We start from the raw sequence: 25,730 nt of genomic DNA, 5'->3' as shown, positions 1-25,730 counted from the left end.
CGTCCCTTAAAAGTGGGAGGCACGGTAGCACAGTGGTTAGCACTGCTGCTTCACAGCTCCAGGGACCTGGGTTCGATTCCCGGCTTGGGTCACTGTCTGTGTGGAGTTTGCACATTCTCCTCGTGTCTGCGTGGGTTTCCTCCGGGTGCTCTGGTTTCCTCCCGCAGTCCAGAAATGTGCAGGTTAGGTTGGTTGGCCATGCTAAAATTGCCCCTTAGTGTCCTGAGATGCGTAGGTTAGAGGGATTAGTGGGCAAAATACGTAGGCTTATGGGGGTAGGGCCTGCGTGAGATTGTGGTCAGGGCGGACTCGATGGGCTGAATGGAGGACATGGGGGAGCGTTCTCCTTAGCTTCTTCAGAATGGTGCCATTGGACCCATCCAACAGAGCAGACATGGCTGTGGCTAAATGCCTCATTTGAAAGATGCCACCTCTACCAGGATAGCACTCCCAGAGTACCACACTGGGGGGAGTCAGCCTAGATTTCTGTGCTCACCACAGCTCTCGGTTTGGAGCTTGAAGTCACAGCTTTCTGACTCAGAGTGGTGAGAGTGCTACCCACTGGACATGAGAGGAATCAACAAGTGACCGTAACTAATCCGCGCCAATAGACTCAATGCCAAAGTCACAAGCTTCTAAAATTCTACCGTTCATGCAAGGTCACAGTCTGAACTGGCCCATTTAGAATCTCGACGGTGCAGAAGGAGGCCATTTGGCCCATCGAGCCTGCACTGATAACAACCCCACCCAGGTCCTGCTCCTGCAAGCCCATGCATCCACCCTGCCAACCTCCTGACACTAAGGGACAATTTAGCATGGCCAATCCACCTAACCCGCACACCTTGAGACTGTGGGAGGAAACCGGAACACCCAGAGGAAACCCATGCAGCCACGGGGAGAATGTGCAGACTCCACACAGGCAGTGACCCAAGCTGGGAATCGAACCCGGGTCCCTGGCGCTACGAGGCAGCAGTGCTAACCACTGAGCCACCATGTTGCTGCTCAAGATGTGGTTAAGGGCCAGGGGATGGGTCACAGAGACAAACTCGACCCCCTACCTCCTGCCAAGGTAGACAAGAGAGAAACTAGAAGAGGATGGCGAGGGTAGGGGTGCTGCAGGAACCCTGGTGGGGGTGGGGGTTAGTTTAGCTTGGTGGCTTAGAGGAAGGAGGGGTGTGCATGGGACCTCAGTCAGCAGGGCCAGGATTTTCCAGCCCCACTCCCCCAACGTGCCATTGGCCAGCAGCAGGTTTTCCTGTCCCGCTGAAGGCAACGGCATTTTCCAGGCTCACTGGCCTTGCTGCACCAAGAAAATTCAAGCTCGGGTCTTTTTGTTCAAAGGCTTTTGGGATAGGGAGACCAAAGCCGCACAAGATAAAGGGAAACACGTTCTTACCCTTTTACAGCTGCTAACACACAGGATGCACACTGAGAAATTCCACAGCGTGCAGTCAGAGTGCTAATATAACTTTGAAACCTTGTCTCTCCTGCTGTAAAGTAAAAATGTACAATCAAAACCCAAACCTTTGAGAACATAACAAGAGTAGACCCTGAGGCCAGTGAAGTCTCTTCTGTCATTCAGTAAGATCGTGACTGGATTGCGACATCATTTCCGCTCTCCTGACCTAACTCTAAATCCCTCAATTCCCTCTGTAGCTACAAATCTATTGATTTTTCTTGTCATTAAAACTCAAGGGCATCATTGAGATTTTCCATTCCAAGCACATTTTTATTGTGCTTACGTTCTTAAGGTTGCCCAATGCAGTAAAAGATCCACAAAGTGCTTTAGTCAACCAAGTGCTGGCACCCAGTTCAATGAGTTTTAGGAGCTTTAATATTGTTGATTCAAGTCCCCACTCCAGGATGTGAGTGCATTATCTAGGCTGACACTCAAGTGCAGTATTAAGAGAATGCTGCAGTGCCAGAGGCTGATTGCATATGGAGCAGTCTTCCCATCTCCGGATCCTCGGAAACTGGATGTCTGACTGGAAATGCATGTTGGGACCTTGCAGAAGTCTTGATGCATGAACTTATTTGATTTGATTTGGTTTATTATTGTCACATGTATTAACATAGCGTGAAAAGCATTGTTTCTTGCGTGCTATACAGATAAAGCATACCATTCATAGAGAAGGAAAGGAGAGGGTGCAGAATGTAGTGTTACAGTCATAGCTAGGGTGTAGAGAAAGATCAGCTTAATGCGAGGTAGGTCCATTCAAAAGTCTGACAGCAGCAGGCAAGAAGCTGTTCTTGAGTCGATTGGTACGTGAGCTCAGATTTTTGTACTTTTTTCCCATCAGAAGAAGGTGGAAGAGAGAATGTCTGGAGTACTTGGTGTCCTTAATTATGTTGGCTCCACTTCTGAGGCAACGGGGAGTCAGTGGATGGGAGGCTGGTTTGCATGATGGATTGGGCTACATTCATGACCTTTTGTAATTTATTGCGGCCTTGGGCAGAGCAGGAGCCAAGCTGGGATCCAACCAGAAAGAATGTTTTCTATAGTGCATCTGTATAAGTTAGTGAGAGTTATAGCTGACATGCCAAATTTCCTTAGTCTTCTGAGAAAGCTGAGGGGTTGATGGGATTTCTTAACTATAGTGTCAGCATGGGGGGGACCAGGACAGGTTGTTGATGATCTGGACACCTAAAAATGTGAAGCTCTCGACCATCTCTACTTCATCCCCATTGGTGTAGACAGAGGCATGTTCTCCACTATGCTTCTTGAAATTGATGACAATCTCCTTTGTTTTGTTGACCTTGAGGGAGGGAGAGAATATTGTCACCACACTAGTTCACCAGATTCTTTACCTCTTTCCTATACTCCGTCTGGCCATTGTTTGAGATCTGACCCACTGTGGTGGTGTCATCAGCCAACTTGAAAATCAAGTTGAAGGGGAATTTGGCCATACAGATATAGGAGTATACGGAGTATACTAGGGGGCTGAGAACACAGCCTTGTGGGGCACCAATATTGAGGATGTGGGAATTACCCAGGAAGTTTGAATTTCCGATTTGCAATCTTCCTGGCCCCAAAGACTCTCCATGTCTTCAATTCTAAGTTAGAATCAGAGACTTTGTAAACTTGTGATGTACTTACCTGGATAGTTACCCAGGGAATGTTAGATGTTAAAACCACATCTTAATGTCTGTGTGATTAAGCAATTATCCCCCTAATCACCTCCATGACAACCTGACTAATCCACACCCCCCCAACTTGACCCACTCATGTGGACCACCCAACTGCCAGTTGGTCTGATGACCCTCCCAAACCAACACAGGCATACTGCCAACCCGACCCAAATACCTTCCCAACCCTACCCAACCCATCCCGATTGCAAATGAATGAAACTAAATGTTCAGTTGGCTCACTGGGCACTGTTCAGACGTGCCCGATTGCATTAACGTCGATCCTCCTGATTTCGGGTGGCACAGTGGTTAGCGCTGCTGCTGCCTCACAGCTCCAGGGACCCGGGTTCAACACCCGCCTTGGGTCACTGTCTGTGTGGAGTTGCACATTCTCCACATGTCTGCGTGGGTTTTCTCCGGGTGCTGCAATTTCCTCCCAAAGTCCAAAGATGTGTGGGTTAGGTTGATTTGGCCATGCTAAATTGCCCTGGAGTGTCCCGGGATGTGTTGGTTAGAGGGAATGGCAGGGTAAATATGTGGGATTACGGGGATAGGGCCTGGGTGGGATTGTTGTTGGCGCAGGCTCGATGGGCCAAATGGCCTCCTTCTACACTGTAGGGTTTTTATGTTTCTATGATTTTAAAAAGCGATGTGGGATTCCCACCAGTTTGGTGAGTCTCTCCCCCCCTCAACTTTGTTCCCAGCCACCCACAATGAATTTGCCCAGGTGCTTAGTGAATAAAAACCACAAAAATAACGAACAGAGAGAATCTCGGATTTAACAACTGTTACATATGCCATGAGCCGTAACCCCAGGCAATTCGATAATGAGTTCATTGTGAAAAAGCTGCCAGAGGTGAGAATCACTGTGCTCTGGTAGAGAATACATCCACCAAGTAGAATCATACAATCCCTCTAGTGCAGAAAGAGGCCATTTGACCTATCGAGCCTGCGCTGACTCTCCATGACAGAGCACCCCACCCAGGCCCTTCCCCCACTCGATCCCCGTAGTCCCATTCATCTGCCATAGCCAATCCACCTAACCTGCACATCTTTGACTGTAAGATTAACATAAGACCATAAGATATAGGAGCAAAAGTAAGCCATTCGGCCCATCAAGTCTGTTGCACCATTCGATCATGACTGATAAGTTCCTCAAACCCATTTTCCCGTCTTTTCCCCATAACCTTTGATCTCCTTACCAATCAAGAACCTATCTATCTTTGTCTTAAAGATTCCCAGTGACCTGGCCTCCACAGCCCTCTGTGGCAATGAATTCCACAGATTCACCACCCTTTGGCTGAAGAACTTCCTCCTCATCTAGGTTCTAAAGTGTTAGAACATAGAACATAGAACATTACAGCGCAGAACAGGCCCTTCGGCCCACGATGTTGCGCCGACCAGTTAAAAAAAAAACAACAACAATGACCCACTAACCTAAACCAATCCCTTTTCGTCCATAAACCTGTCCACAGATCTCTTAAACGCCCCCAAACTAGGCGCATTTACAACTGCAGCAGGCAGGGCATTCCAATCCCTCACCACCCTCTGGGTAAAGAACCTACCCCTTACATCTGTCCTATAACTACCCCCCCTTAGTTTAAAGCCATGCCCCCTCGTGCTAGATTTTTCCATCAGAGGAAAAAGGCTATCACTATCCACCCTCTCTAAACCTCTAATCATCTTATATGCTTCCTTATATTCCTTATATAATCATCTTATATGTTCCCTTTACTCTGAGGCTGTGCCCTCGGATCAGTCAGTATCTCATACACTCTGAGGGAATTGAACTTTGAGAAGTGCCAGCCTCTGGTGATTAAAAAAAAACTTGCATTTAGTTAGGCCCTGGACTGCGGGAAGACAAATCTCAAGTTGCCTCAGAGGAGCGCAACCAAAACACAATCGGGTGCCTAGCTATGTGAGGAGGTATTAGGACAGCCATCCAATAGTGTGGCCAGATAGGTGTACCTTAAAGGGGTCGGGGGGGAGCGAAGCGAGAGGCTCCCTCTGGAAGGAATTCCAGAGGGAGCTGATGTTTGGGAAAGACTGCTGTCAGCTCCTATACAAGAATGACCCCAAGAATGAAGGCTTCGTCATTTGAGGAGTCCATGGAATCGATGGAGTTTCGATGGATGAGGGGGGATCTAATTGAAACTTACAGAACACTGAGAGGCCTTGGGTAGAGTGGACGTGGAGAGGATGTTTCCGCTAGTGGGAGAGACTGGAACTCGAGGGCACGACCTCAGAGTGATGGGACGCTCCTTTAAAACTGAGATGAGGAGGAATTTCTTCAGTCAGAGGGTGATGAATCTGTGGAACTCAGAGGGAGGCCAAGTCATTGAGTGTCTTAAAGACGGAGACAGATAGGTTCTTGATCAAGGTTTATGGGGAGAAGGCAGGAGAATGGGATGAGAATCATATCAGCCATGATTGAATAGCAGAGCAGACTCAATGGGCCAAATGGCCTGATTCTGCTCTTATATCTTATGGTCTTACCCCCAGCTAATCCTCCGCAAAGGCTGATTATTGTACCTTTTGAATGTGGAGCAGTTAGTTGGGCCAGTGGTTGAGACTCCCCGTCAGTGGCATCCCACACACCATTCATCCTGTGCCTTTTATCTATTTCTTAGTGAACAAACATCAAAGGCAGCAGGAGTACAGCCTGTGGCAACCAGACGTTACATTTAGTCGCGTAAGAAAAAGACTCGTCCTGCCTTGCTTCTGCTGGAGTGATTGGGCTCAATCCACTGAGGCAAGCGAGGAATACAAGGAGAGAGGCCGGACCCATTAATGGGCAGCGAGGAGTGGACAGAATCAAAGAATCTATAAAAACAGCATAGAATCTCTAAAAGAAAGATTCACCAGAATGGTGCCAGACTGAAAGATTGCAGCTGTCAGGAAAAATTGGGGCTTTTTTTCTCAATAGCAAAGACCTAAAGTTTATTTATTTGTGTCACAAATCAGTTTACATTAACACTGCAATGAAGTTACTGTTAAAATCCATAGTCACCGCACTCCGTTGCCTGCTCGGGTACACTGAGGGAGAATTTAGCGTGGCCATTGCACCTAACCAGCATGTCTTTTGGCCTGTGGGAAGAAACAGGAGCACCCGGAGGAAACCCACACAGACACGGGGAGAACATGCAAACTCCACACAGACAGTACCCCAAGCCCAGAATTGAACCCGGGTGCCTGTGAGACAGCAGTGCTAACTCACATGTGATACTGTTCTAAGTCCAGATAGTGAGCGACTGGAAGGGCAACTTGAAGGTGCTGGTGTTCCCATTTGCCCGATGCCTTTGCCCTTCTAGTTGATAGAGGTCACAGATTTGGAAAGGACAGTCGAAGGAGCCTTGGTGGGTTGGTGGATGGTTGACGCTGCTGTGTGTCGATGGTGGAGGATTGAATGTGTAACGGGATGGTGCGGGAGGGGGTGCTGTTTGTACTGGATGTGGGGAGTATAAACACCAGCAGAGACTAGATGGGCTGAGTGGTCTGATTCTATGCTGTACATCCAATGTAATTCCATGCTCACCTAATTGAGTTTGATGTAAGGCTTATCCCTAATGAAAGAAAGCTTCTTACAGGCAGCTTTGTGCCTCAGTACGTTGGTTATACACAGAGAGCCTTCAGCTCACAGTACCAACAATCAGTCTCGAATGCTTTATGAATGTATTGGAAATAAAGGCCTCAACACAGGATCTTCTTCATTGTTGCTGATGATGTTTAGATACACGTCACCATGGCAGGTCCTTTGTCATTCAATGGAACAAGAATCCAGGGTAAGAGAATTAATATATTTATAAACTCATAAACAGCTATTGGAGAAGGTGCCATGGATAATGGGAACCTTTATTTGCTGCTGGATTAAGGACCTAAACTCATTCCCAATACATGATAACCTGGTTAACTTAGTGCGGGATTCTCAATGTTCATTTTGCCCCGCTGTCAGACTCACTTAGAATGCAGCAAAATAAAATGATGAAATGGACAGTTGGCCACGGAATTGCTTCTGCTCCAGTCATTCCCTTCCGACTGCTGGAAACTACTGATTGCAAAAGTTGGGGTGGGTGGGGGAGGGGGGGGGGCAGGGGCAGGGTGGAGGGGGTTGGGGGAGGGGCAGTATGGGGGGTGTGGGGGAGGGGCAGGGTGTGAGGGGTGTGGGAGAGGGGCAGGGTGGTGGGTTTGTCAGGGAGGGGCAGGGTGGGGGGATTTGGGGCAGGGTAAGGGGCATCTGTAGGGGAGTGGTGGGGTAAGGGAGAAGTCGGGGAGGGGCAGGGTTGGGGGGTGTTTAGGGGAGGGTCGAGTTGGGGTGAGGGATGTAGGAGAGGGGCAGGATGGGGGTGTCTGGAGGAGGGGAGGGATGGGCAGGGAAGGGGGGGGGGCGGGCGGGGGCATATGAGTGGGTCGGGGGGGTGCATGGGAAAGGGGGATGTGTAGGAGAGAGGCACGCTGGGGTGGGGAGGTGTTTGGGGTGGGGCAAGGTCGGGGGTGTGGGGGGGGGCTGCTGGGTGGGGGAGGGCTAGGGTGTGAGGGCAGGGGGAGGTAGCAGAGGGGTGGGGGAGGAGAGTTGGGGGATATGTGGGGCAGAGCTGGGGGTGGGGCAGGAGGATGTAGGGGAGAAGTGGGGGGGCGGGGGAGGGGAGGGGGTTATCCTTCAGACTCCACGTGCTTCATTATCAGATAACCATCTTGAATCAAAATGGAAAGTCCTGGAAGATACCCACCAAATCTGGCAATGTCTGCGGTGAGGGAAGTCAAGCTAATGTGGCAGGACGGTGACCTGTGTTCAGAACCAGATGAATGGTTTAACAGAGAGACAAATGGAGGCCTGGGGTGGGCAGGAAAGAACTAAAGGGGAAATCCATGGTGGTAATGTGGACTATAATGTAGATAGTAGGGTGGAGTTTAAATTGGAATAAGTTAGAACCAGAGACAGCTGTGGAGGAAGAGGATGTGAAAGACTGAGTAAGTGAGTTTCTCTGCAGGGAAACGTGAGGGCGGTACAGTGGTTAGCACTGCTGCCTCACAGCACCAGGGACCTGGGTTCAATTCCCGGCTTGGGTCACTGTCTGTGCGTTGTCTGCGTGGGTTTCCTCCAGGTGCTCCAGTTTCCTCCCACAGCCCGATTAGACGTGCTGGTTAGGTGTATTGGCCGTGCTAAACTCTCCCTCAGTGTACCCGAACAGGTGCCGGAGTGTGGCGATTGGGGGAATTCTCAGTAACTTCATCGCAGTGTTAATGTAAGCCAACTTCTGACACTAATGGATACACTTCAAGGAAACTGAAAGCAGTGAAGGTGAACAAGGTTAAATTGACAAAGGAAAAATGACGTGAATTAAACATTTAGAACTAAAAACCAACTGACTTGCCTTGACAGCTAGTTAGTTAACTGGTCAATTTTGCGAACAAGTTTCTACGACTAACCCACACGACTTGTCACTTGGTAAACGATGATTTCCTTTTCGCTGCTCTGAATGTAAATCATTGTTTCACTGCAATATTTCCTCATTATTCATGCTGGTCACAAAACCTCTGTTCTGAGGCTTCTTTGGTGATTCAGAACTGAGATTCGGGATATACATGTAATTAAGTAACCAAGCACAAATAGATAGGGAAGTGGCTGCCATGTTGTGGCACAGTTGGTTTAAAGTGGGCGTGCGTGCTTTCTCTCTCTCATGTGAGTCTCCACTTTCAAAATGTTGGGAGGGAGACATGATTGGAGAAGAAAGCCTACAGAAAATGCAGTTTGTTTTAAAGAGAAGCTATGTATCTTTGGAATCCCCTCTCTTAACCTTTCTGACTCATTACCTCTCTTTCTCCTCTTTTAAGATGTTCCTTACAACCTATTTCTTTGTCCAAGTGATCATAGAACCCTGACAGTGCAGAAGGAGGCCATTCTGCCCATCAGGTTTGCACTGATGGTGCATCTTGCCCAGGCCCAACCATTGCCCTATCCCCGTTACCCCACACATTTATCCTGCTAATCTCCCAATCTACGAAACTTGAGGGGCAATATAGCACGGCCAATCCACCTAACCAGCACATCTTTGGGCACTAAGGGGCAATTTGGCATGACCAATCCACCTAACCTGCACTTCTTTAGACTGTGGGAGGAAACTGGAGCACCCGGAGGAATCCCACACAGACATGGGGAAACCGTGCAAACTCCACACAGACAGTGAACCCAAACTGGGAATCAAATCTGGGTCATTGGCACGGTGATAACCACTGTGCCACCGTGCTGCCCGTAAAAAAGATCACTGGCCAGTGCAGGGATCGAACCTGTGATCTTGGCATTTGGTCGCCGATCCTGACATCTCCTTATATGATTCAGTGACAAGTCCTTTCCTCGATCGCGCTCCTTTAGAGTGCTCTGGGTATCTTTGCCAGGCTGAGGGGTGTTAAATCAATGCCCATTTGTTTGTTGTTGTGTGAATGATTCCTTTATGAAAGAGGATGGTTTTGTGTCATTCAGCTGTCAGTGAGGGTAGCAGGGAGCCGGGGAGGTAGATGGCAGGAGCGATCCGTACCCCCTGTGCCACTGCCCCCAAGACAGGAAACGGCCTGGGGGGAACGAATTGTTTGCTGCACAACTATGGGGGCAAAATAGGCAGCAACACCACAAAGCCCATCAAAGACATTGGTTTTAAAGTCTCCTGAAGTTGGATTCGAATGTAAATGGTACCCAAACATTATCAACATCAATCCTCAGCGTGTCTGCAGCTGTATAAGTCTGTGCTTGGTGGGGGAGGGTCCTAATTCTGATAAGTAGGGGAGTGGGAGTGGAGTGGATGGGGAGGTATGGGCTGGGGTCAGTTCCAGTCCCTGATGAAAGGAGTGTCAGATCCGGGAAAACTGTCTAATTCTCATCTCAAGGGAAGGGAGGAGATCCAATCCTGGATCCTTGGGCAGCACGGCAGCACAGAGGTTAGCACTGCTGCCTCACAGCGCCAGGGACCTAGGTTCGATTCCCGACTTGGGTCACTGTCAGTCCGGAGTCTGCTCATTCTCCCCGTGTCTGCGTGGGTTTCCTCCAGGTGCTCCTTGCACTTTCTGAAGGACATGTTGGTTAGGCGCATTGACCCAAACAGATGCCAGAGTGTGGCGACTAGAGGAATTTCACAGTAATTTCATTGCAGTATCAATGTAAGCCTTACTTAAGACTGATAAATAAACATTAACTTTAACTTTTTTTCAATCGTTGAGTAGAAGGGGTTCTGAAAACAGGGAGTTAAATGGTTCCTGACCCGGATGATGAAGTATAAATCTAAATGCTAATCCTGTTCCAGATAATAGGTTTATTTACAGAGCGCAAAGTTACATATGTCTGCCTTCTACCTACCATCCCAATGTTTCAGCAGTCTCTCTTTATCAATGCTGTAGGTACTTAATTAAATACTGCCCTATCTTAACAATACAATTAGCAAATTATTAACAGGCGGAGGAGAAGATCAGCTTGGTGGGCTATTGGGGAGTGGGGGAGAGGTGGGGTGGAAGAGGCACTCCTACCCCTCTTTCTTCTATTCATTCGTGGGCCATGGGCATCACTGACTGGCCAGCATTTATTGCCCATCCCTAGTTGCCCGAGGGCTATTGAGAGTCAACCACATTGCTGTGGAGTCACATGTAGGCCAGACCAGGGAAAGGACAGCAGATTTCCTTCCCTAAAGGGCATTGGTGAACCAGATGGGTTTTTCCCCACAATCGCCATATTGGTTTCATGGCCATCAGTAGATTCTTAATTCCAGATTTTTCGTTGAGTCGAATTCAAATTCGACCAGTTGCTGTGGCGGGATTCGAACCCGGGCCCCCAGAAAATTAGCTGAGTTTCTGGATTAAAAGCCTAGCGACAATACCACTAGGCCACCGCCTCCCCACAAGCAGTGCTGTAAAGGCACCTTTCCCAGATGGAAACCCTTGTCTGCCTTTCGCTGCCCAGTTTCCCGAGGCCTCGGAAACCCATCTGGTGCAGGTGAAACCCGGGAGGCAGATTGGATCCGATTTAGATGAAATGCAGCCTCGTTTGCTGCCCTGCTCCCTGGGAGCAGATTGGTCATCCAATCCTGTCAAATGGGAAAGTGGGAATGTTGGGGTCGGGTTTGAGATTTTTGTTTTAGAAGGCTTTGCGATCAAAATCATTTGCAGTGAATCTGTTGCATGAAAAGATTCCGGACATTGCAATTGTGTGAGTTCTCATTGAAATACATCCCATCATCAGGATGATTACCTCCTGCTAGTTAACTGTACAGCTCAGCCCAGCACACCATTCTTTTAACGTATGCAAATTGATATAAGTTATGCAGAAATCAGCCCAAGTAAACAGGAAATCAGACGGATAACACTAATCATAGCTCTTTTCAAATGTGCCTATTTTTTAAGATAATGAAGCTCTCTCCTTTCTGAATGGGTTTCATCAAGTTCACTTTTGATGCTATTTCTTTGGTCAATACTTATTGTTTTAAGTTTGTTTACTCGGCACAAGTAGGTTTACATTAACACTGCTGTGAAAATTACTGTGAAAATCCCCTGGTTGCCACACTCCAGTGCCTGTTCGGGTACACAGAGGGAGAATTTAGCATGGCCAATCCACCTATGATGTGGAGATGCCGGCGTTGGACTGGGGTGGGCATAGTAAGAAGTCTCACAACACCAGGTTAAAGTCCAACAGGTTTATTTGGCAGCACTAACTTTCGGTGTCTCAGGCGCCATCAGGTGAGCGGGAGTTGTGTTCACAAACAGGGCATATAAAGACGCAAATTCAATTTACAAGATAATGCTTGGAATGCGAGTCTTTACAGGTAGTCAAGTCTTAAAGGTACAGACAATGTGAGTGGAGAGAGGGTCAAGCACAGGTTAAGGAGATGGGTGTTGTCTCCAGCTAGGACAGTTAGTGAGATTTTGCAAGCCCAGGCAAGTCATGGGGGTTACAGATAGTGTGGCATGAACCCAAGACCCCGGTTGAGGCCTGGCTGGCTGGAGACAATACACCCCTCTTTAACCTGTGGTCGGACAATCCACCTAACCAGTACATCTTTCAAACTGTGGGAAGAAACCCACACAGACACGGGGAGAACATGCAAACTCCACATAGTCACCCAAGGCCGGAATTGAACCTGGGTCCCTGGCACTGTGATACAGCAGCGTTAACCTCTGAGCCAACCACTGCGTCACCGTGCTGCCCATACAGAAGATCACTGGCCAGTACAGGGATCGAACCCTTGACCTTGGCATCTGGTCGTCAATCCTGACATCTCCTTCTATGATTCAGTGACAAGTCTTTTCCTCGGTCACGCTCCTTTAGAGTGCTCTGGATATCTTTACCACGCTGAGGGGTGCAAAATCGGTGTCCATTTGTTTGTTGGTGTGAATGATTTCTTTCTAAGACAGTGGCGCAAGTGGGAATTGAACTCAGCTCCCTGGTGCTGTGAGGCAGCAGTGCTAGCCACCACGCTGCCCCCTACTGGGAGGGACAAGAGATGAGGTGATTCTCCATTAACACTTTAGTGGGGTAAGGTACCAACCTGGTCTTCTGCCCTTTGGCACGTCACTCGAGAATAAGCCACCAGGTAAATCCTGACAGATCTGAGTTTTCAGTTAATGGGTCATTGGTCAGTCTACAGGGGTCAACTCAGCTACGTCTCTCCTCTTGAAGACCACGGCACAGTGGTTAGCACTGCTGACTCACAGTGCCAGGGTCCCGTGTTCAAATCCCAGCTTGGGTCACTGTCTATGTGGAGTTTATACGTACTCCCCATGTCTGCGTGGGTTTTCTCCGGATGCTCCGGTTTCCTCCCACACTCCAAAGATGTGCGGGTTAGATGGATTGGCCATGCTAAATTGCCCCTTAGTGTCAGGGGGCCAGTTAGGATAAATGCATAGGGTTATGAGGATAGGGCCTAGGTGGGATTGAAGTCTGTGCAGACTCAATGGGCCAAATGGCCGCCTCCTGTACTGAAGGATTCTATAATTCCTTAAAACCTACCTCTTTCACCAAGCTTTGAGTCATAGAGGTTTATTGCACGGAAACAGGACCTTTGGCCCAACTTGTCTATGCCACCCAATTTGTGCCACTAAACTAGTTCCAATTTTGCCATATCCCTCTATACCCATCTTACCCATGTAACTGCCTAAATGTTTTCTAAAAAACAAAATTGTACTGCCTCTGGTGGCTCGTTCCAGACACTTGCCACCCTCTGTGTGAAAATATTGCCCCTCTAGACCCTTTCGTATCTCTCACCTCTCACGGCACGATGCTAACTACGAGGTTTTTTTGCATGACAGTTTTCGCGAAAGCAAACGCCCACTGAATCTCTGAGTCGTTTTGTTCCGCCGTAATGAAGGTTAACAAGGGAGCCTCTCTGGACTAGTTCCATCTGGAAACCATTACACATAATCCTGCTGCCTACCTTGTACCAAGTAGCTGTTCACATTGAAGCCACATCTGAGGGCAAGATGCTCCTTTGGTTCCTCAACATTGGCCAAATGTATACATTTCCCACTTGGCCCAGTTAAGCCCTGGACATTCATTCAGCTGCAGAAATTAGAAAGGGATTGTAAGTCAGCGTGCTCCTTCTGCTACTTGACCAATCGTGTCACTGCCTGGGGTCATGTGCTCAGGTCAGGTGACTCATGGCTATGGGTTTAAAGCACATTTCCAACCACATTCTATCCCAACAGTTACTTGAGGAACACAAATATCCTATCTGATTTGATTTGATTTATTATTGTCACATGTATTAACATACAGTGAAAAGTATTGTTTCTTGCGCGCTATACAGACAAAGCATACCGTTCATAGAGAAGGAAAGGAGAGAGTGCAGAATGTAATATTACAGTCATAGCTAGGGTGTAGAGAAAGATCAACTTAATGCGAGGTAGGTCCATTCAAAAGTCTGACAGCAGCAGGGAAGAAGCTGTTCTTGAGTCGGTCGGTATGTGTCCTCAGACTTTTGTATCTTTTTCCTGATGGAAGAAGGTGGAAGAGGGAATATCCGGGGTGTGTGTGGTCCTTAATTATGGTGGCTGCTTTTCCAAGGACTTAGACAGTGTCAATGGGTGGGAGGCTGGTTTGAGTGATGGACTGGACTTCGTTGACGACCCTTTGTAGTTTCTTGCGGTCTTGGGCAGGGCTGGAGCCATACCAAGCTGTGATCCAAAGAATGCTTTCTTTGGTGCGTCTGTAAATGTTGGTGAGAGTCGAAATGGTTCCTTTCAGGAAAAGCCTAGCTAGAATCGTAACGGGACAGCTCTCTGTAATGAGCCATTGAGAATCATTTCAGGATCGTACTCAGAAACTCCAGCCAAGCAGCGCTAACTGAAAAACAAGAACATGAAGGGACACTGGCCCCCATTGTGTCCTTCCATATGCTAGAATGGAAAAATGAGTCAAAGGTCAGGAATTAGAGCCACGCATATGCAATTCAATAAGATTTAGCCCTCAGACAAGAGGTGAGCTGCAGACTTGATTACTGCGATCCCGTATGGGTACAGTGTCTGAAGTTAAACATGATGGCACAGTCTCCTGTTTGACCGTCCTGCATGCATCCAGCCCCTTGTAAAACTTAGTGGAGACTCTACACTGTAGTATGCATAGAAGGATTGCCCCCTCTATGAAACGTAGCGTGTTATTTCTCAGAGATACCCCGAACTGCTGTTGTTTTGTTTTCAGGGTGTGGTGGGGAGGGGGACATGTGGTGGTACAATGGGCCAACACACCGTCTTTTCATTGATGGGGGTCTAGGTTTGAATCCAGTACTGATGAAGTGAAAACCTCCTTTTTTCTGCTAACACTGAGGCCCCTCTCTGGGCAGTGATTTGGGACAGTCTCAACACTACTACTCTGAGAGTGACACCAATCTAAAGCATTTAGTCAGTGAAATACTAATGCTGCAGGTACGGAAAGTGGATAAAACCCAGGTTGAAAAAGTTGCAAAGTTCTACTTATGTTGCCAAGTTCCGGACCATAGAATCCCTACAGTTTGACCAAATGCATCTGCACTGACTCTCCAACAGGCCCCATCCCCATAACCCCATGTATCTACACCACTAACGCCCCTAACCAATCCATCTTGGGACACCACAGGCAGAATTTTACCAGCACGTCTGCCGGAGATTCGTCCGATCCCACCCGAGACCAACGGAGAAAGCCGTTCTCCGAGCCTCACCCGCTCCTGGGATCGGGGCGGGCGTGCCAGTAGAATTCCGGCCTAAGGGTCAATTAAACACGGCCAATCCACCGAACCGCTCATCTTTTTGGACTTTGGGGGGAAACCCACGCAGACACAGGGAGAACGTGCAAACTCGACACAGATGGTGACCCATTGCCGGAAATGAACCCGGGTCCCTGGCGCTGTGAGTGCTAATTGCCAACCCCGTATCCCGCCTCGCGCCCCACAAGAGAGTGATCTGGCCCGCCTCCTTTCCCCACCACCACCCGCGCCCCATCAACCTGAGTCAGAGAGCCGCTGGTCCTGAAAACAGATTTCCAAGTCAGATCTGAATTCCTTCCGGATTCAGCACTTAGAATGAAAACGGTAAAATTGGCCTCTTCGATGTTGAAAGCTAAAATATCATAAATCTAAAATAAATACTAAAAAGACTCGAGAATTTTTATCAGAGTGGAAAATTTTGACATCACACAAATATAAAACTAGTTTCCCAGGGTGTGAGAGGCCCTTCAGCAGTAATTCTGATTTAGTGTGCCATTAAAATCCCGGTTACACCTCAATAACAGGTCATAACTTTTTGAGGGGTTTTTAACAGCTGTACAACAGGGTAAAACATTGATGTTCTCACCAGCTCAGCACACACAGAATCCCTGCAGTACAGAAGGAGGCCTTTTGGCACATCAAGTCTGCTCCGACCCTCCGAAAGAGCACCTTACCCAAGCTCACCTCCCTCCTTCTCTCCCTCTCCCTATATTCCCGTGCATTTACCATGGTTAATCCACTTAACCTACATATTTTTGGACACTAAGAGGCAACTTAGCATGGCCAATCACCTTACCTGCACATCTTTGGACGCTAAGAGACAATTTAACAGGGCCAATCCACCTAACCTGCACATCTTTAGACACTAGGGGCAATTTAGTAAGGCCATTCCACCTAATCTGCACATCTTTGGATCCTAAGGGCAATTTAGCATTGGCCAATCCACCTAACCTACACATCTTTGGACACTAAGGGGCAATTTAGCATTGGCCAATCCACTTATCCTACATATCTTTGGACACTAAGGGCAATTTAGTATGGCCAATCCACCTAACCTGCTCATCTTTGGACACTAAGGAGCAATTTAGCCTGGTCAATCCACCTAACCTACATATCTTTGGACACTAAGGGGCAATTTAGCATTGGCCAATCCACTTATCCTACATATCTTTGGACACTAAGGGCAATTTAGTATGGCCAATCCACCTAACCTGCTCATCTTTGGACACTAAGGAGCAATTTAGCCTGGTCAATCCACCTAACCTACATATCTTTGGACACTAAGGGGCAATTTTGCAGGGCCAATCCACCTAACCTGTACATTTTTGGACTGTGGGAGGAAACCCACGTGGTTGCGGAGAGAATGTGCAGACTCCACGCTGTGACACGAGCTGAGAATCGAACCTGGGACCCTGGCGCTGTGAGGCAGCAGTGCTAACCACTGTGCCACCGTGCTGCCCACAGATTATATGGTTGGTAGTTGTGGTTTCTATTTGAGTGCAATCTGCGGGGATTTCAATTAGGCACTTTCTGGAGAAGGGTAGAATCGCTGACAAAAATGTTTGGCTTTCCACATTCAACTGTGCATGTGCAGATTCCAGAAATCGCTGCCTGTTTCAGAGGGGCAACGATTGCAAATGATGACAGCTTTGTCATTACTACCATCATAAAGTAGGGACCAGTCTGAATAATTACACAATATACAAGGATAAAAATGAGACCCATTCCTAATGTGATATATCAAACCCTTTGTTCTTTAATGTATCAACAGTATTACCCTGCTGCCTCAAGTATGTTTAGACTTCTAGATTGTATTGGTTGAAAATGGTCCTTGATAATTCCTTCGATACTAAATACAGCTGATGCACTAATAACCATTACACCATACATCTCCCCTTTTGCAAATGCCCTTGTGGCGCAGTGGGTAGCATCCCTGCCTCTGAGCCAGAAGACTCAGGTTCAAATCCCACCCCAGGATTTGATGGTCATGGAAGATGCATTCACAACACGATCAAACAGGTTGAGCAAATCCTTCCAAACACGCCAATGACGATAAGAGCAGGAGAGATTCCTGGTCAGCTGTGTGGTGGAAAGATACCGGAGCCTCGACCATCACTGGGGCGGCACGGTGGTTAGTCTGCTGCCTCACAGCGTCAGGGACCCAGGTTCGATTCCCGGCTTGGGTCGCTGCCTGTGTGGAGTTTGCATGTTCTCCCCGTGTCTGCGTGGGTTTTGTCCGGGTGCTCCGTTTTCCTCGCACAGTCCAAAGATATGCAGGTTAGGTTGATTGGCCATGCTAAATTGGGGCAGGGGCATTAGCAGGATAAACGAGAGTTATGGGAATAGGGCCTGAGTGGGATTTTTGGTTGGTACAGACTCGATGGGCCAAATGGCCTCCTTCTGTACTGTAGGGATTCTATGATTCTATACATAGCTCTAGACTGCAACATGCATTTAAAAGTGCACGTTGCCTCAGCAACTCAGCCTCTCTGATAGAGCTGTAAAATACCACAACCACACCGAGATGAATAATATTCAAATGCTGAACATTCTGACACCTCACAGGGAATTCTCGTGACTCAATGCTGGAGAACGGAACCATTTGTCGAACCAGTTTCTGCATCAAACACACGCAGTTAGGCACAGCGGCGCGGTGGTTGGCACCGCTGCCTCATAGCGCCAAGGTCCTGGGTTCAATTCCTGCCTCGGGTCCCTGTCTGAGTGGAGCTTACACATTCTCCCCGTCTCCGTGCGGATTCCCTCTGGGTGCTCCGGTTTTCTCCCACAGTCCAAAGTTGTGCTGGTTAGGTGGATTGGCCATGTTAAATTGACCCTTAGTGTTGGGGGATTAGCAGAGTAAATGTGTGGGGTTATGGGGAATAGGGTCTGGGTGGGATTGTGGTTGCTGCAGACTCAATGGGCCGAATGTAGGGATTCTATAAGAAAGATGTGCATTTGCATAGCACCTTTTACCACCTCGTCATGATTCTGCTCGCTCCGTAAGAGAAGGAGTTACAGTCACTGTTGTAAATAGGGGAAAAAAAGACAGGAGCCTAATTGCACATTGCAAGGTCTTACGAATAGCAATGTGATGATCAGATCTCTTTTTTAATCAGTGTTTATTGGGGAATAAATATTGGCCAGGACACCTGCATATTTTCCTTCTACTCCTCAAAATTGTGCCACGGGATCCTTTATGTCCACCTGGGAGAGCAGATGGGGCGTTGGTTTAAGTTCTCTCCCTTTCCTTCACCACCATTGGCAGAATGAGGATAAAATGGCTACAACAGGAGACCATAGTCAGAAAGGTTTGGGCCTTTGGAGGCGACTTGCTGTCGCCCAAGACAATATAAGTCTGTTCCCTGTGCTTTTGTTATCTCCAAACTTGACTATTTTGATGCTCTCCTGTCCGCTCTCCCATCTTCCACATCCTGAGATTTTGCTGCCCATGCTCCAGCTTGCATCACTTCCTGTTCACTCATCAACTCCTCACCTACCAAGCCTCAAATTTAAAATTCTCGGCCTTGTGTTCGACTCCCGCCAAGGCCTCACCCCTCACTGTCTCTTTAACCTCCTACAGCCCTCTGAGATATCAGAGAATCATCGCATCCCTACAGTGCATTAGTGTCACAAGTCGGCAACACTGCAACTAAGTTACAGTGAAAATCCCCCAGTCGCCACATTCTGGCACCTGTTCGGGTACACTGAGGGAGAATTTAGCGCGGCCGATGCATCTAAACAGCACGTCTTTCAGACTGTGGGAGGAAACCGGAGCACGTGGAGGAAACCCACGCAGACATGGGGAGAATGTGCACACTCTGCACAGACAGTGACCCAAGCCGGGAATCGAACCCAGGTCCCTGGAGCTATGAGGCAGGAGTGCTAACCACTGTGCCACCGTGCCGCCTTCAAAGTCCCCTTACTTCTGCCAGCAATGAGTTGCCAGACAACTGGGCTCCGATTCAGAATGGACCAACGACGGCCAAACCTTTCAGCTGCTCAATCGCTTCATGCGAGATTGCATCCCACGATATTATGGCGGGTTGCACTTCAGGATCTACATAAGCAGGCACGGTTCCAGGTCCACAACTGCTCTGGTGCCAATGACCGTTGCCACCTGATGGGCATTTCTCTGCCCCAACTCCCAAGCGGTTCCAAGCAGCATTTGCCTTATGTCCTCCTGCTCCCACAGTTAGTCCAGAGACTTCGCCCCCTCCGGTCCAGTCTCTTCTCCAGATTGGACCAATCTGGTCACATGGCCTTACTTTCATGCCAAAACCGTGCTCACCTGGTCAACCTCCCAAGTCCTGTCAACGGAAACCCAGAACCAAATATCTATGGCCACCCCTCCCCCTTCCCCATCTTCCCCACCATTGCCATCTCTACCCCACACACACACACACACCTTGGCACACTTTGCACCAGAGCCCCAGGGAATGCTGGGAGTTATGGCCCTTAGCTTCCACCCCGAAAACACACAAAGCCTAAAAAGACCGATTCCCTCACCACAGGCCACACCTGGAGGTTTGTGCACAGATTTGGTCCCCTTGTTTGAGGAACGATGTAGTGACGTTGGAGGCAGTTCGGAGGAGGTTCACTCAGTTGATTCCAGAGGTGAGGGGTTTGTCGTATGAGGAGAGATTGAACAGTTTAGGCCTATACCCCCTGGAATTTAGAAGAATGAGGGGAGATCAAATTGAGGTGTACAAGACGATAAAAGGTATTGTTAAAGTAGATGTGGAGTTGATGCTTCCTCTTGTGGGGAATTCCAGGATAAGAGGTCATAGCCTTCGTATAAGGGGTAGCAAATTTAAAACTAAATTGAGGAGAAACCACTTCTCCCAAAGGGTTGTGAATTTGTAGAATTTGCTACCCCCAAGTGGGATGGGTGCTGGGACAGTGAGTAAATTCAAGGAGGAATTAGACAGATTTTTGATTGGTAATGGGTTGAAAGGTTATGGGGAGAAGGCAGGAAAATGGGGATGAGGACCATATCAGCCATGATCAAATGGTGGAGCGGATTTGATAGGCCAAATGGCCTAATTCTGCTCCTGTATCTTATGAATCATAGGATCCCTACGGCGCAGAAACAAGCCATTCAGCCCATCGAGTCTGCACTGACCACAATCCCACTCAGGCCCTTATCCCTACATATTTACCCACTAATCCCTCTAACCGACACATCTCAGGACATAAAGGGCAATTTGAGCAAGGCCAATCAACCTAACTGTGGGAGGAAACTGGAGCACTCGGAGGAAACCCACGCAGACACGAGGAGAATGTGCAAACTCCACACAGACAGTGACCCGAGCCGGGAATCGAACCCGGGTCCCTGGAGCCGTGAAGCGGCAGTGCTAACACACTGTGCCACCGTGCTGCCGGCATGAACCTTATTAAAAACCAGCATCAGGAATTTAGGGACATGGAGTCATAGAATCCCTACAGTGCAGAAGGAGGCCATTCAGTCCATCAAGCCTGTGCCGACAGCTATCCCACCCAAGCCGTATCCCCTTAATCCCCTAAGTATTTAGCCTGCTCGACTCGCCCCCCCCAACACTAACGGTCAATTAAGCTCAGCCAATTAACCCAACCCACACATCTTTGGACATTTTTGTGTTCATTCAGTAAGAATAGTGGTGTTTAAAAGGCAGAGTACCAGGGATTCTATAAAGTGCAGAGGTTGGGTGGCAGGGGGGGGTGGAATTCAATGCTTAAATTTCGAGTAACGTAAACAAAATCCATCAGTGGCAGCCTAAAGCTGGTAACATTAAAATAGAATCATTGTACAGAGTTGGGAGGGGGGGGGAGGGTAAGAGGGGTAAAGGAGGTGTGGTCTCAGTGCTGTCAATCCGAGGGGGGGGGGGGCAGGGTGCGGTTGGTTTGCGATAGTTTGTGGAGTAACGCTACAAAAGGCTCAAGAGATTCTTTGTGCGAATAAAGTGGGAGGAGGACTGTGTTCCGTCACACAATCCCAGCTCGCTGACATCACTCACTCCAGAAGGCAGGAAAGGAATGTGTGAGGAGAGGGGCGAGAGGGAGAGAGAGAGAGAGAGAGAGAGAGCACTGTGACACACAGATCTCTGCCATCAGGCTGAAGGAACGGCAGAGTGGGGCTGCTCCCCATAGCTCATTGGAACCCTGGTGAGGATCTCTCTCTGCTGCGTGTCAGTGAGTAGTCACGGAGGAAGGCTAACTCTCCGAACGTGGAGCTAAAATGTGTTTTACGTGAATGTGAATTGTGGCCGGGGGGGGGTGAAACCAATTGGGGCTCTTCGTAGATTGTCGGTGAGGCTGTCGTTCCGAGCCAGTAACGCAGGGAGAGTGAGGAGTATGAGAATCGAAGTGGCTTTGAAAGCCTGTGACTAACTTTCCGCAGTCCACTCGCTGAATGCGTCTTAGTTCAGGGCACAGGATGCTGTGACACATCATGAATCTGAAGTGAGTGGCGTTGTATTCTTGTTGCGACTCTCTCGCTCGGTGGCTGGAACTGTCTGACTGTTAACGAACAGGACAGTCCATCCAACAGCAAAGGCTGTGAAGGTGCAAGGTCACATCTGCTTCACGTATTGGAGCACACTCAGAGGCTGTATATCCCAATGAGTTCAGGAAGCTCTCCTGTTTAATAGCCTGAGAGCGTGTGTGTGTGTGTGTGTGTGGTGTGTGTGCATACGTGTGTGTGTGTGTGTTTTTTTTCATGGGATGCAGGCATCATTGGCTGGGCCAACATTTATTGCCCATCCCTAATTGCCCTTGAGAGCCAACCTCATTGAAATTGAAGTTTATTTATTAGTCACAAGTAATATTTACATTAACACTGCAATGAAGTTACTGTGAAATTCATTCCCTGTGGGTCTGGAGTCACATGTTGTCCAGACTGGTTAAGGACAACAGATTTCCTTCCCTAAAGGACAGTAGTGAACCGGATGGGTTTTTACAACAATTGGCAACGGTTTCATGGTCATCAGTAGGTTCCTAATTCCAGATTTTTATTGAATACAAATTTCACCATCTATTAGAATGGGATTTGAACACGGGACCCAGAGCATTACTCTGCGTCTTTGGATTACTAGTCCAATGGCAATGCCACTGTGCACGTGTGCGTGTCCGTGCATGTGTGTGTGCATACGTGTGTGTGTGTGCATGCACATGCATGTATGTGTGTTTGCATGCCTTTGCAAGTGTGTATATGTGTGTGTGTGTGTGTGTGTGTGTGTGTGTGTGTGTGTGTGTGTATAGAGACTGGCTTATCGCAGAGTGAATGCAGATGCTGAGGGGAGGTGTAGTTGGTTTAGATACCTGGTTCCATTCAGGTCAAATGTACAACTCTGTGTTTAAGTGCGCCAAGATCATCAGTAATCAGAGGTCAAAGAATGAGGAAACACTATTGGCTGTGTGGAGTGTGTACTGAGCTATCTGGTCTGAATCATTGGTCAGTTATCCCACTCACTGGGCTATGCTGTCATATTGTACTCCAGATCAATAAGAGGGGCAGTCCCTTCAAAAAAAACACAAATTTAACCAAATTTAGTTTAACTACAGGTTGCAAATCACATTGAAATGCCCTCAGTGCCTCATTGTACAGGCAACGCCACTAAAATCACCGCCTGGTGTTTTTTTCCAAACTCCAATGTGTCAATCAATACAAACACAAAATACTGTAGATACTGGAAACCTGAAATAAAGGCAGAAAATTGCTGGAAACGCTCAGCCTCTGTGCAAAGGGACACAAGAGTAAACGTGTCTGCTCGCTATCAGAACCGGCAAAATAAAAATTAAGAGATATAACCGAGGTGAGGGGGAGGGAAGAAAAGGAAGGGCGTGTGATAGGGTGGAAGGCAGGAGAGATTTAATAGTGAAAGGAACCCCGGTGCAGAGTAACAGGAGATGATGATGAATAAAGAAGCAGAAAATGAGTTTGGAGAAGGTTTATCGGGGAAGAACAGAATTGTCTTTCCTGACTAAAATAAAAGCAAATGACTGCGGATGCTGGAATCTGAAACCCCAGAAGAGAAAATGCTGGAAAATCTCAGCAGGTCTGGCAGCGTCTGTCAGGAGAGAAAAGAGCTGACGTTTCGAGTCCAGGTGACCCTTTGTCAAAGCATCTAGATAGTTCCTCAAAGGTCCTGCTTTGACAACGGGTCACCTGGACTCGAAACGTCAGCTCTTCTCTCTCCTCTCAGACGCTGCCAGACCTGCTGAGATTTTCCAGCATTTTCTCTCTCGGTTGTGTCCTTTCTGACGATTAGTCATTGACCTAGAATGTTAGCTCTGTTCCTCTTTCCGTTCCTGCATCGACAGCTTAATTGGCCTAGTTTTCGGAAGTGTCTTTGCCTGACCGTGATATCACTACCCATATATCGTTGGGTGGATTGTATTTTCTAATCACATTTGGGATTAATGAACTATGCTTCAGTTTGGTTTTGTCTGTGCAACTGTGAAATGATAATAAACACCCCCTGTTAAATATTTGGCTTGGTTGCCACGATCTCCAGCACATTAGCAGCAGAGGAAATGGCTGTTTATTGTAAGCATTGGAATTGAGGCCATTCAGCCCCTTGAGCCAAGCCTGCTGTTAAATTAGATCATGGCTGATTTGCGTCTTAACTCCATTTGCCAGTCTTTGCTCCATAATCTTTGATACCCATACTCAACAAACGTTTAGCACTGATGCCTCGCAAGGCCAGGGACCCAGGTTCGATTCCAGCCTCAGACCATTATCTGTGCGGAGGCTGCACATTCTCCCCGTGCCTGCGTGGGTTTCCTCCGGGTGCTGCGGTTTCCTCCCGCAGTCCAAAGATCTGCGGGTTAGGTAGATTGGCCGTGCTAAGATTGATCCGAGTTTCGGGGGATTAGTAGAGTAAATGGGATGCTGGCCTTCATAGTGAGGGGGATTGAATATAAAAGTAGGGAGGTCTTGCTGCAGCTGTATAGGGCATTGGTGAGGCCGCAGCTGGAGTACTGTGTGCAGTTTTGGGCGCCGCACCTGCGCAAGGATATTTTGGCCTTGGAGGGAGTGCAGAGGAGGTTTACTAGGCTGATACCGGAGTTGAGGGGGTTGAGCTATGAGGAGAGGCTGAATAAACTAGGCTTGTACTCGTTAGAGTTTAGAAGAATGAGGGGAGATCTCATTGAGACGTATAAGATGATGAATGGGATGGATAGGATAGAGGTGGAGAGACTCTTCCCGCTCAAAAAAGACAGTAGGACTAGGGGGCACAGCCTCAAGATAAAGGGGGGGCGGTTTAGAACGGAGTTGAGGAGGAACTTCTTCACTCAAAGGGTGGTGAATCTCTGGAATTCTCTGCCCGTTGAAGTGGTGGAGGCTGCCTCGCTAAATATTTTTAAGAAGCGGGTTGATGGGTTCTTGATAAGAGAGGGGATTAAGGGTTATGGGGAGAGGGCGGGAAAGTGGAACTGAGCCACGACAGATCAGCCATGATCTTATTGAATGGCGGGGCAGGCTCGAAGGGCTGGATGGCCTACTCCTGCTCCTATTTCTTATGTTCTTATGTTCTTATGTGTGGAGTTACGGGGATAGGGCCTGGGTGGGATTATTGTCGGTGCAGACTCAATGGGCCAAATGGCCTCCTTCTACAAATGGATTCTGTTTTGTTTTATTTTATCAGTCTTAGTCTTGAACAACCCAGGTGATTTCCCCCTGATGGTCTTTGGGAGAGAGAATTCCAGATTTCCTATTCCTGTTATGTGGAAGGAGGTTTTCCAGAATCCCTGAATGGCCAAGTTGTAATGTTTGAGTGTTGCTCCTTGATCTAGACTTCCCTCCATTGGAGAAGATAGTTCCTCTGTGTCTGACAGGAGGTGGTCTTGCAGTGCATCCCTACCTCTGGGCCCAAGTCCCACTTCAGGACTTGATGGCCATGGGAGGCGCACAGGCCAGGCAGGTTGACTATCAGCCTGTAAATCCTTCCAATAGTAGACAGTAAGAATGGGAGAGTTTCCTGGACAGTCACACTTGGCACAGTGGTGAGCACTGCTGCCTCACAGCGCCAGGGATCCCGGTTCGATTCCCCGTTTAGGTCACTGTCGATGCAGAGTCTGCACATTCTCCCCGTGTCTGTGTGGGTTTCCTCCGGGAGTTCTGGTTTCCTCCCACATTCCGAAAGATGTGCTGATTAGGTGCATTGGCCATGCTAAATTTTCCTCAGTGTACCCGAACAGGCACCAAAGTGTGGCAACGAGGTGATTTTCACAGTAACTGCATTGCAGTGTTAATGTAAGCCTACTTGAAACACTAATAATTAAATAGGAAGCAACAGCAAACCACTGCAAGATTTTGTTTAGTTTTAAATTTTTATTTATTAGTATCACAAGTAGGCTTACATTAACACTGTGATGAAGTTACTGTGAAAATCCCCTGGTCACAACACCCCA

General features: G+C 48.1%; 1 protein-coding gene across 4 annotated transcripts in view; it reads left to right on the top strand.

Annotated features, from left to right (window-relative positions):
* The window catches only part of LOC145342892 (A-kinase anchor protein 2-like), a 145,889-nt gene that overhangs the window by 68,622 nt on the left and 51,537 nt on the right, over positions 1-25,730 (top strand). The window contains exon 1 of one of the 4 annotated variants that reach the window (XM_080188449.1): positions 6,752-6,908. The exons of 2 other annotated variants lie outside the window; for them this stretch is intronic. In XM_080188449.1, the coding sequence (XP_080044575.1) occupies positions 6,786-6,908 (123 nt within the window). In that variant the 5' untranslated portion in view covers positions 6,752-6,785. Of the gene's footprint in view, positions 1-6,751; positions 6,909-21,384; positions 21,480-25,730 lie in introns of those variants that run through there. One more of the 4 variants, XM_080188450.1, reaches the window with a different exon arrangement.

This window comes from Carcharhinus amblyrhynchos, chromosome 5 (genome assembly GCF_965287045.1).
Source record: "Carcharhinus amblyrhynchos chromosome 5, sCarAmb.v2.hapA, whole genome shotgun sequence".
Taxonomy (NCBI): Eukaryota; Metazoa; Chordata; class Chondrichthyes; order Carcharhiniformes; family Carcharhinidae; genus Carcharhinus; species Carcharhinus amblyrhynchos.
The sequence above is the reverse complement of the archived record's forward strand: the minus strand, read 5'-3'. Positions and strand labels throughout refer to the sequence as shown.